Raw genomic sequence first — 12,472 nt, 5'->3', positions numbered from 1 at the left:
TTGCAAAGCTCTATATGCTGAGACACCAGTATTGGTAACACATCAGCAATTTGAAAATTAGATAAACAACTTTAGTACTTCTTTTGAAATTATATCCCTTTGATTAAACAAATCAATTTCAAAATGTTTTGTTCTTACTGGGGCACCCATTAACAAGCAAAATAGGTTGTATCACAATCAATTCCAGCCAAACAAACCATTATTAACAAACCCCACAAATAATAATAATAATAATAATAATAATAATAATAATAATAATAATAATAATAATAATAATAATAATAATAATAATAATAATAATAAATATCTATAACTGCTCTCTCCACAACTAGCCTAGCTTCTTCTTCTTGTATTGTATTTTTTGATATTTTGTTTCACTTTCTTCCACTTTACACTTATCACATCATGAATTGCCTTAACAATCTCCCCAGGTTTGCTTCAATTATTGCTAATCTCACTCTCAATTCATTGAATATTAATAGCTATAGCTATACATTTTTTTGTTGTTTTTGATTTCCAGATCGTGTTCGCTTTTGTCTACGCGAGGCTTTGAAATCGGATCTGCAATTCATCCGTGTTTCATTAAAATGACGGTAGGTTTTATTTATTTATTTTTAATGTATGCTTATGGCTTTCGATTTGAGTGCAATTGTAAGTTTTGTGTGTTTAGGTAAATCATAAGGAGAAGCGGTTGATGAATGCAACTTCTCTCCGTCAAATTTGTTTGATGCAGGTAACCAGCCTTATATTATATAGTTTCAGGATCAAATACATTTTATTCTTAACATGAAACCAGTTAGAACCGATTTGTTGTTATTATTAGGTTTGTTTTTATAATTGTTTGCCGTTATTTTTTGTTCGTATAAGCTGATTTCCAATTATGAGACGTTATAAGTATTTGTTGATTTATATTTTGTTGTTATTATTAGATTTTTTTCATTATGCTGTTATAAGTAGTTTCTGCTATTATTTTGGTGCTGATTTTGATTTTTTTTTGCTGTTATTATTAAGTTTTTTTCTTTGTTATTATAAAACATTGCTTATGTAGATTGGTATGGTAGTTGATATTGTTTCCTATGATCTCATTTTTGGTAGACTGGTAGTGTTTCCTACGTTCTCATGTTAAGATTATTTTGTACATGAATTTGAATTTGAACTCGCTCGTTGATCAGTGTTGTTTGATTCTCAGTTTTGTAACAATTTTACTTATTTATGAGGTGTTGTATTATACTATTATTAGTATTATGGTTTCAGTCACATTTATAAATGACTCCATGAATGTATAACCCGATTAAAAGATGACATGTGGACTTGCATATAGTAATTAGTAAATGACAGGCCGGAAACCACATTTGTCATGTTTTGGCCTTAAAAATAAAAGTTAACGCAGCCTAGTAACCATTCACGTGATGACACGTAAGAACTAAAGCAAAAATGGTGCAGTTTTGTGCTAAAAAAGAAAAAAATGACGATAGTTTTGTTTAACCAATCACGTGATGGCACGCAAGATCAAAGCTCCAAAAATGACTATAAGAGGTTGATCAAAACGACTATTTATGCAAAAAGTTTGGTAAAAAATGGCCAGTTTCATGTTTTTTTCTTATTTTATTAGTTTAGGCTAAATAGCATTAGTCACTTAGAAATGAACATGGTTCGATAATTAAGCCTTCAAACTATCCACTGGCTGAAGTGATTGTTTTAACTATTTGAAAGAACTGTATTTGTTAAAAAGCATGTATACTTTTGTGCAAAGAGATAAATATTATTGAGCATTCTTTAACATAACCTGATTAAACGGTTTTGATTATTATGTAGGCAACGCCTAGTTCGACATCTGGTGTCAACATTGAAGATACTAAAGAGAGTGATGAGAAATCTGACATTTATAGTTCTAACATGACTGAAGCGATGGGTGCTGGTTAGTTAGTCACTTCATAATTCTAATTTGTACAGAAATATCTTTTGCGAATAATATTATCCCTAATATATTGATTTCAGTCTTGACTTATAGGCATGAACTAGGAATGAACTACAATTTTATTACGCCGGACTTGATTGTCGGATCATGTCTGCAGGTGATTTTCCTTTCTCCAAAATGGGTAGGTCGGGAAGGGTGGTCGAGACGGGTCAGGTTGAAACTGACTTATTTTATATAAATTGCAGACTCCTGCAGATGTTGACAAGCTTAGGAGTATTGGAGTAAAAACCATTTATTGCTTGCAACAGAATTCTGATCTTGAGTATCCAAAAGCACTTTTAAACTATATAATTAGCTGGCGTTTTATTGCATCAATTGATTATGTTCAATTTTAAAGAGAGGGGCACATTGTTTTTTGCCTTCACTTGTTTTCCAGATATTTTAGTGTAGATATTGAAGCTATTCGCGAATATGCAAGCCCTTTCGATGACATTCAACACTTACGTGCAGAAATAAGGTTGGATATTTTATTTTGTAGTCTACATGTATTTTTTTTTTCTTTTCACATTTATTAACTTGTATAAAGAATATACTTATGTCACTTGGTGTATGGAGTAGGGACTTTGATGCATTTGATTTGAGGCTAAGGCTTCCATATGTTATTAGCAAATTGCACAAAGCTGTTAACCGAAATGGTGGAATTACTTATATACATTGCACAGCTGGACTTGGAAGAGCTCCTGCAACAGCGGTATGCCGACAAACCTAACTTCTCTCTATGGTTGTGTTTATGTGTATAATTTATAAAGGAAATTCCATTTGCATCCTTGAGAACTAGCACAGTATCATATTTTACCCAACCAAAATAATTTATATAAGATAAATCTTTTCAAAATACTAAAAAGTTCATATTTGCCAACTTGGTTTTAGAAATGCATACATCAAGAGCACAGATTGCGTGTATCACATGATGTTGTTAACAGATCTCACTGCGCAATGCGATTCATGATGCACGTGTATCACATGATGCAATTTTATGCATGATGCAGCTGACCAGTATTAGAATAAATTGAACCGTTAATTGCAATGTAACACATGATGCATACAATTTGCGCATCAGCTTTAGGGATCAAAATGAATCAGAGCGCCACACGCTTTTAAAACCAAGTTTTCCGGTCTATTAAATATAGTTTATAATATGGCCAATATACCCTGCTTTTGTTTCCTAACACTCCAAACTCTCGTAATTATCTCTGTACATTTGCATATTTTAATAACATCTTCAATCACAATAATGGTTTTTGAAGCATATATCATGGGAAAAATTAATATTATGTGATTTCTACTAATTACAGTTGGCATACATGTTCTGGGTTCAAGGTTATAAGCTAAGTGATGCAGTCACTGTGCTACTGGTAAGTTCATCTATCATTTTTATCAAAGATTTTGTAACTGATTTCAAAGGTGTATGATTGGCAACTAACTCATTATTGCTTTCTGTTCAGAGTAAACGTTCTTGTTTTCCCAAAATTGATGCTATAAAAAGCGCCACAATCGATATTGTAAGTCATTCAAGCTCTTATTTCGTTAGTTTTCTCAATCTAACTGACTTGTGACATTGTGTAGCTATTGTTTTTCAGCTTACTGGCTTAAAAAGGAAACCTGTCACGCTGACGTGGAAGGGAGATAAATGTTCTTCAGTGGAAATAGCTGGACTTGATATTGGGTGGGGTCAGGTAACTATGAAGATTTAGAATATTTGTGTTCTGGTTACAGTTGTTTCATCAAAGGGCATTTTAGACATTTTCATTAATAGTAATTAACACACATGGGTGAGTTAACTGTATTAATCATTAACTGATAACATTCTTGTTTCATTGCAGAGAATTCCACTGAAATATGATGAAAGTCAACCCTCGTGGACTCTTCATAGAGATCTGCCGGTAATCATCTTCTTAAACTAGTGTTCTTTTATATGTTTTAGTATTTATCAAGTAATATCGTGTTTTAATGAACTTTCTAGCTTAACAGAATTCTTTTAGGTGGTAGCACTTTAAAAGCTTTTTTAAAATGATCCATAGTGAAGAAATTAGTTTCATCTACTTCATAAAATTAACAGGTATATTTTGGTCTCGTATATGATTATCACAATTTTAAACACTAGTCACAGTTTTTGTTGAGCATTAATCTTTTTTTTTATAATAAGCAATTGTCTAAAAATGAATAATATTAGTTAAGATTGTAAATGGAAGAAAGAAAGAAAAATAATTATAGAGATAGGAATGAGGAATTAGATAAATTTAGAGAATAGTGTTATTTAGTTAAATTCTAGGAATATGGATGGGGAATGGATTGTGAATGCTCTTAGGGGCATAAAGCCGTAGCTTTATTCGAATATATGTTATAGTCTTTTGTTTATTATATCGACATACAAAACAGGAAGGGCGTTATGAATACAAGTACATCGTGGATGGAGAATGGGTGACCAATGAAAATGAACAGTTAACTCTGATCGATAAAGATGGCAACATCAACAACTACATTAAGGTATGATTCATTTTTCTAACAGATCATTTATTAACAAAAACATGCTAAAACCGACTTTTAAATGATGATGAAGGTAAGTAATGATGATCCTGAAAGCTTAACGACTGCATTGTGGGAGAGATTGGGTAGTGATGATTTTGATCTAACCACCGATGAGCGACAAGTCATAAGGCAGTTTCTTGACAACTGCCCCGCTGAAGAGTGATTATATTCAAAACCCGAAGAAGTACAAAACTCTTTTCTTTTGCAGATGCCAACGCCATTTGCGGTTTACTAGAGTCGGGGGCACCAGGTACAAGTTATGGTAGCACAAGATTCAGGTTGGTTAAATGTTTATCTAAGTATACTTTTTACTTGTAATAAAATGTCACCAATAGTATAGAAATGTAATTAGTTTAATAAAATGATATGGTGATGGTTAATTTCGACACCAAAACGAAGCTATTGTAATAGTGTTTCTTGCGAACAATAACAAAAACTCATCTTTTGTAGAATCACAACCCGAATCTTTCAATATCATCACTTATGGTCCCTTGACTTCTAGGAATGATAACTTTAGCTTGTAAACTAAATCTCCCGACAACCCGATGCTAGCGGGTGTCTCGTAACCTTCTATAGATGCTTAATCATACTTCAAATCAATGCTAAAAAACAATTTAATAGAACTTTTAATGTAAAAGGCTTTTACAAACATTTAAATGGTTTATAAATTAATCCCAAAAATGAGAGATTACAAAATCAAAATCTTTTGTAGCCAAGCAAGTGCATGACAATTTACCTAGCGCATCAAGTTGCTTCCATATTGAATTTAACTTACGATAATATTCCGACACAATAGTACTATTTTGGGTGCAGATTTGATTCTTTGATGCAAGTTAAAGGTTAATAACTCACCCATCTTGTCATAAGTTTCTTTTAATTCTTGCCAAACATTTGAAGCAACTTCTGACACAGGATTCAACATCGAAGAAAGAATAAGTGAAATGCATGTACCTATGTTTGCAAGAACAACATTACTAGAAGACTTTACACAACTACCACATATGAAATCTACTTTATTAGGTAGATTTAGAATGGGGAATTATAGGGACACCTCTATTTTTGCTAAAAATATATGCTCCGTATACGGCTATAAGGAGCATATTGGGTCATATTGGGTCATATTGGGGTCCGTATACCCAATACGTCCCGTACGGGGCATATTGGAGAATGTTTGGGTGTTCCTAGCAGGACCCTTAACAATTCTATGTCTAAAGAGTTATGTTTTAGTTTACAAGTAATCAAGTATCACTAGAATGAAAAAACGAAGAATCTCCAAAATCATGTTTACTAATCGAAGTCTCATTTGGTACACTCGAACCAAGTTTTTCTGCCATGATGTTTGTGTTGGAATTATGGACCGGTTCGGGTAAGTCAATACGGCCAACCGGGTTATGACCCGTGAGAGTTACACCGTGAGCTAACGAACCATTAACCCGCTTAAGTTAGTTAACCGGGTTAGACACTTTAATGAGATAAAATTACATGGAACGGGCTTTAGAGCAAGACATGGACTTATTGGCCCATTAGGTTTATAACTAATTAGATTAGTTAAACCTAATTGAGGGGTTATAAATATATGATATTTTATAACCTGAACCTAATCCTGACAAGTCCATCTCCTTCTTCCTCCACCCTAGTTGTCGGCCACCTGCTCCACCGCCGTTGCTTCACCGCCGGCGTATGACCAGTCGTCGCCGCCTGTACGCCGGTGCCGCGGCCAACTGCCGCCGCTGACCAGTCGCTGTCCGCCGCCGCCGACCGCGCCTCCAGCCGCTGCTACACACCACCACCGCTACCGTTGCCGTCGTGCACCGCCACCGATGGTCGTTGATTTCGTTGTGTCACCTAGCTTGGTTCGTTAGCCTTCGGTGTCTCAACCGGTTATTTATTAACCGAGGTAAACTTAAATTATCGTTAGTTTAATTATATATTTAATGTTTTGACTCGTACTCGTATTGTCTGTAACCGGATCCTGTCGGGTTTAGTTTCGGTGCTGATTAATTATATCTATTCCGCTGCGTATAACTATAATTAATAAGATTAATTATTATTAATCACGTTTATTGAACCGGTTTTAATAAACAAAATTTTAACTGATCACCACTGAAACCCAACCGTGGTATCAGAGCCTTGGTTACAACATACGAGTCGAATCCGGTATTTTCACCGGTTCTACATCATAAACTTCAATGGAGTTGACGTTTATGATCTAGATAAAATATTAGGGCAATTTTAGTTTGGTCAAAATTTTATTTATTTTATTTGACCAAAATATTGCCCGACTTATTTTTCGTTGAATATGTAAATTTGGCCCGACCTTGTTTGTTTGGTTGAATGATTTTATTTTGGCTATACGGATGGTTCAAAAGTTGTATTTAGTTTTCGGTTTTATTTTATGGTTTTTGGCCACCTTGATGGTTCAAAATTGTAATAGATAGGGTTTAGTTTTTCATTACTTGTATTAGTGTAATTTTGTAATGAAGAAGACCCGAAGAAAACCGAGGACGAGTACGAGCTCATGGAGTTCTTGAAGTCAGTGGGAGTTAACAAAGATGACGAAATGCACCAAGAGTCCATTCTTGTGGTTGTTTTGTGTTGTGACCCCTTGACCCGATTGATCTTGCTAATAGACTCTAGCAAGATCAATCACTAATCATGGCCATTAAAGATTTAAATATTCTGTTTGCTATTTTGGTTGCTTGCTTGATTATAATAGGATTATAATACCACCAACCTAATACCAAATATATTAAAATAAATTAACCAATCAAGTTTTGCAAAATTAAACTAAATTTAATTTTTCATAACTAATAACTTAATAGGTAAAACTATTAACTTAAAATTGGTTGGTATTATCGCTACAAACTTAGTTTTAATAGGTTATATAAAATCTAAGTGTCCTGAGAGATGAAAGGGTTTATCAAGTTGTCTCGATCAATAAAGTAAAACTGGACTTTTACTCTATTCGGTAAATATTTAAAATTAATCCCAATTTAAATCAATAGTCTATGCCATCCTATTATAAGCCACACTTGAGGCATACTGCGAAACTTCAAGTGTTTGGAGCTACAGCACCGCACTTGATTTCTAGCCTATCCCTTCAAGGTGAAAGAGTTTCATTGACACATCCGGCCCGTTCACAAGTGACTATACTAGGGCGACTATTACTTTACTCTATTGTTACGTGCTACAGCTGTCTGGAGACTAAGGTGGGCATAGATGAGGCTAAACGTATCTACTTAGGCAAATGTTGTCTTCATAGGCCTCATAAACGAGAGTTGTGCTCTATCCACAATTGGCAATCGTTGTCTATCTGCCTAACCACTTACTAATGTTGTGTGCTACAGCTGCCATTAGTAACTGGAAGCCAGATTCTCAAGTTTCTATTTACTAATGTCATTGGGTCATTAATAATAGGATTAAAAACATCAAAAATACTAATAAAATTTACTTTTGCTTAATTGAACATATGTCTACTGATAATAACTCCTCATTCACCCTCAAGGCTATCCTTGAGAAAGAAAAGTTGAATGGCACCAACTTTCTTGAGTGACACCGCAACTTAGGACTTGTTCTCAAGATGGCAAAGAAGCACTATGTTCTCAATGGACCTGTTCCAACCGAGCCTGAAAACAATACTGCAGATGCCAGGAAGGTTCTTGACAAACATATGGACGACTCTACTGAAGTCGCCTGTATCATGCTAGCCACCATGTCTTACGAGCTTGCTAAAGGCTTGGAAGATTTTGATGCCTATGAGATGCTTGAGCAACTCAAGGGCATGTTCCAGAAACAAGCCCGTCAAGAACGCTATGACACCATGAAGCAGCTCATCAGTTGCAGAATGGAACAGGGATCACCTGTTAGTGCGCATGTCGTCAAGATAAAGGGTACATCGAACAACTAAGGAAACTTGATTGTCCCCTGTCAGATGAAATGGCAGCGGATTTCATCCTGAACTCTCTTCCCAGCTCTTACGACCAGTTCGTAATGAATTTCAATATGAATGGCTGGGTGAAGACAGTGCCGGAGCTTCATGGAATGCTCAAGACGGCTGAGATGAATATTCTCGCTAAAACTAATCAAGTTCTTATGGTTCGATCTGCTGGTGTCATCAAGCCTAAACCCAAGAACCGGGGTCATAACGGTAAAGGCAAGAAGAAGGTTACTGTTGCTGCCAGGTCTGCCACCAACACTAACAAAGGTGTTGCAAAGGTACCACTGCCGCCTCCTGGGGAGCGCCAGTGCTATAAGTGCAACAAAATGGGACACTGGAAACGTAACTGTCCCGACTACCTTGCTGAGCTGAAAAGGCAGAGGACTAGTGGTGAAAGCTCCTCTAAAGATATTTCTATTTACGTTATTGAACTTTTCACTGTATCTAGCAACACCTATGATACCGGATGTGGCTACCACATCGTTAATGTCTTGCAGGAGCTTGAAAACTGGAAGAAGCTGAAACATGGCAGCATTGAACTCATCATTGGAGACGGGAAGAGAGTCCCAGTTCTTGCAACTGGCACATATCGTTTTGCTTGTCCGTCTGGCCTTTTAGGTACTTTGGATAACTGTTTGTTTGCATCTGGTTTGACCAGAAACATTATTTCAGTTTCTTTATTATTTGAACAAGGATTTAAATACGTTTTTAATAGTAATGCTATTTCTGCCTACTTGAATGATATATTTTATTTTGAGGCTAAACCTCGAAATGGTATTTATGAGGTTGATGTTCAAATAAATAATAATGTATATAATCTTTTTAAACGTATCTGATCTGGCATAAATGATACATTTCTATGGCATTGCCGACTTGGCCACATAAGTAAGGCACGAGTTAAAAGACTCCAATCCGAATGGATTTTTGAATCCACAGGACCGGACTCTTTTGATGACTTCGAATCCTCCTTAGCTAGCAAACTCGCCAAAGGTTCCTTCACTTATAAGAATGAACGAGCAAATGATCTGTTGGGAATCATACATACTGATGTATGCGGTCCCTTCATAACCATGTCTAGGAATCATGAAAGATACTTCGTTTCTTTTATTGACGATTACAGTCGGTATGCCTTTGTGTATCTCATTAAACACAAGCATGAAACCTTGAAAAGTTCAAAGAGTTTCTAAACGAAGTGGAAAACCAACTCGGGAAAACTATTAAAATACTTCGATCAGATCGAGGTGGAGAGTATCTCAGCTCAGAATTCATACATCATCTGAAAGAGCGTGGAATTGTTTCACGGCTCACTCCACCCGGCACACCCCAACACAATAGCGTGAGCGAGAGGAGAAATCGAACCTTGCTAAACATGGTCCAATCAATGATGTGTAGAACTAACTTGCCTCACTCCTTTTGGAGCTTTGCTGTCACACCCCAATCCAGGGCCTAGGAGTGTGACCATCAGTTGGTACCTGTTTTGTAAATATATCAAAGTAGCGGGTTTATTTTAGCGGAAGTCTTTAAATATTAAAATATTAATTTACATTATCAAAATTACTCGGGAATTTAAACAACCGAGTTTCAGTTTTACAAAACCGTGATATTAATAATACAAGGATTTGTAATATTCAAAAACGAGCCATCTCGAGCGATCTTCTATGACTCCAATCTTTGTATATCATCTATTATCATCTAGTTACCTACAATGGTGGAAATATACGTCAGCTATATGCTGGTAAAACGTTGACTCGATAAAACATTTATAACAGTCGTTAAATACAAACATAGTTTTCTGTTCACAATCTCAACATGAATGCTTGTCCATTCCTGGGATTTGTACCACTGCCCCTACACACACAATTCAAAGGTTCCCCGAGTATATAGCCCCTGTTCGGAGACAACCTTCCCCTAGGCTATATAACCCTGTTGGAGAACCGGTTATGACTGACTTGGTTTTGTATGCCAATTATCAGTTATGTTGGGATCCAGACACATGTGTATTCGGTCTGAGTTGCTTTTTATTATCTATTTTGTATTATAACGATTTTAGAGATTATATCTGCAAACATTTATCAGACTTTTTGTAATAAACAACCTGTCTATTACAAGAGTAAAATCAGTCCAGACAGTAAAAGGTTAACGTGTTCACCTTGTATACTAGTGGATAATACCAAACTCCTCTTCTCAGTATGCTTAACAACCTATATTCATAATAGGCATGCATAAGTATCGAGTTGATACTATTCAGCAGACTTTAAGTCTGTTTCAGTTCAGCAGACTCAAGGTCTGATCAGCAGACTATTAAGTCTGATTCAGTTTAGCAGACTCAAGGTCTGATCAGCAGACTTGAAGTCTGATTCAGTTCAGCAGACTCGAGGTCTGATCAGCAAACTATTAAGTCTGACTTAACCTTAGTATAGTTATAGTCGTTTTATGAAAATACTTTGAATTTACAAATGACATTTGGAATAGCACGCTTTGGCCTAATAAAGGATATCACGTTGGAAAACTTCTCCAGGTAAGCAAACGGGTCCTGCGGTTGATTGGGATTTGTACGAATTGCTTTCCTTAAGCAAGAAGAGTCTACTAATGATACCCCCCTTCCAGTTACTACATGCCCGTCAAAATAATAGTTTTGATAACATTACTTCACAAGGAAGCAACGTCCTTACTTTATAAAACATCACTTGGAAAATAAAACATCACTTGGAAAATAATTAGAGTTTAACGACTATACCCTTAACTAAGCTATATCTTATGTATTTAAAGTAACTAGTAAAGTAACTTAACCTTAATCCTACCTTAATCGGCTCGACGAGACTTAAGAGCTAAGAAATCAGCAGCAATTCAGCTTGTACTTCGTTACAAGATCAGCAGCTCGTTAAACAGCGTAACGACACCTCGGTTCTTCACGAAACAGCCCTCGACACCTCGGAACTCTCTTGCACACTTACCAAGGTTAACTATGTGAAAACTAAGGTGAAAATGGGATGAAATGGCTTGAACCCGTAGCTGCCCTTTTATATGTCAGTTTTGCAGACCATCGCGTAGCGCGATGGCCTTTTCCCCAAAGCCATCGCGTAGCGCGACGCCGCAATTTACCAGAGGCTGCCACGTGTTGACACGTGGTTGGCCACGTGTCCCGGGTTACTTAACCTGCTCATCGCGTAGCGCGATGGACCAGTTGAGTTTGGCCGTCGTGTAGCGCGTCGCCTACCTTTTTCTTGAATTGTGTGATTCTCTGTCGCGTAGCGTGATGAAGTTAGTCAGAGGACCATCGCGTAGCGCGATGGGTCTAAAAACCCAACTTTTTCATTTTCAGTCCTTTAACTTTTAGAATTTACACTTTTAGTCCTTTAACTTATAATTTTGACATTTTTGGCCCAAAACTAGATAGGGTATTTTCACGGTGTTACATTTGCCCTTTTGACCGCCGCACGCATTGTCAATCTGGCTCCAACTAAAAAGGTAAGCAAAACCCCATATGAGATAAGGCATGGGCGAAAGCCCAATTTGTCCTTCCTTAGAGTATGGGGATGTGATGTTTATGTCACTAATGACTCTGATGATAAGCTCGATCCTCGCGGCGTAAAAGTTGTTTTCGTCGGATACTATAACCAAAGCGGATATTATTTCTTCCATCCTGATAAAAATATGATTTCTATCAAAAGGAAGTGCCACTTTCTCGAGAAGGAAATTCTCGATCGAGGAACTGGAGATAATATTGTCGATCTTGAAGAAATTCAAGAACCACAAACAAACGCTGAGGAAGTTGGAACGTCTGATCAACAAGTTGTTGTTGCTAAGACATCAGACATGAACACAAGCGTTCGCAGAAGTAATAGGACTCGCGTACCAAATTCTAAATACCTATGGCATCTAGATGGTCACGAAGTCCTCTTAGTAGCCGAGTCAAGCGACGAACCTACTAATTACAAATCTGCTATCTTTGATCCGGAGTCTGAGAAATGGCAAAATGGCATGAACGCCGAGATGCAATTTATGCGTGACAATCAAGTCTGGAACTT

The 12,472-nt window shown here is 36.5% G+C and overlaps 1 protein-coding gene across 2 annotated transcripts; it reads left to right on the top strand.

Moving 5' to 3' along the window:
- Positions 1 to 522: 522 nt before the first annotated feature.
- Positions 523 to 4,901, top strand: LOC143551647 (phosphoglucan phosphatase DSP4, amyloplastic-like). Of its 2 annotated transcripts, none has more exons than XM_077042039.1 (13): positions 523 to 593; positions 671 to 733; positions 1,816 to 1,918; positions 1,999 to 2,075; positions 2,164 to 2,240; positions 2,364 to 2,435; positions 2,537 to 2,669; positions 3,274 to 3,333; positions 3,424 to 3,480; positions 3,559 to 3,654; positions 3,802 to 3,861; positions 4,358 to 4,465; positions 4,539 to 4,901. In XM_077042039.1, exons 1-13 carry the CDS (start codon positions 588 to 590, stop codon positions 4,668 to 4,670), a joined length of 1,044 nt encoding a protein of 347 aa, XP_076898154.1. In that variant the 5' UTR covers positions 523 to 587; the 3' UTR covers positions 4,671 to 4,901. The 2 variants fall into 2 exon arrangements, with proteins under 2 accessions (XP_076898154.1, XP_076898153.1); XM_077042038.1 differs by having other exon boundaries at positions 524 to 593; positions 2,355 to 2,435.
- Positions 4,902 to 12,472: the final 7,571 nt, after the last annotated feature.

This window comes from Bidens hawaiensis, unplaced genomic scaffold (genome assembly GCF_021521415.1).
Source record: "Bidens hawaiensis isolate Kalapana, Puna unplaced genomic scaffold, B.hawaiensis_p1.1 tig00016505_1, whole genome shotgun sequence".
Classification (NCBI taxonomy): domain Eukaryota; kingdom Viridiplantae; phylum Streptophyta; class Magnoliopsida; order Asterales; family Asteraceae; genus Bidens; species Bidens hawaiensis.
Note: the sequence above shows the minus strand (reverse complement) of the source record. Positions and strands in the feature narration are given on the sequence as shown.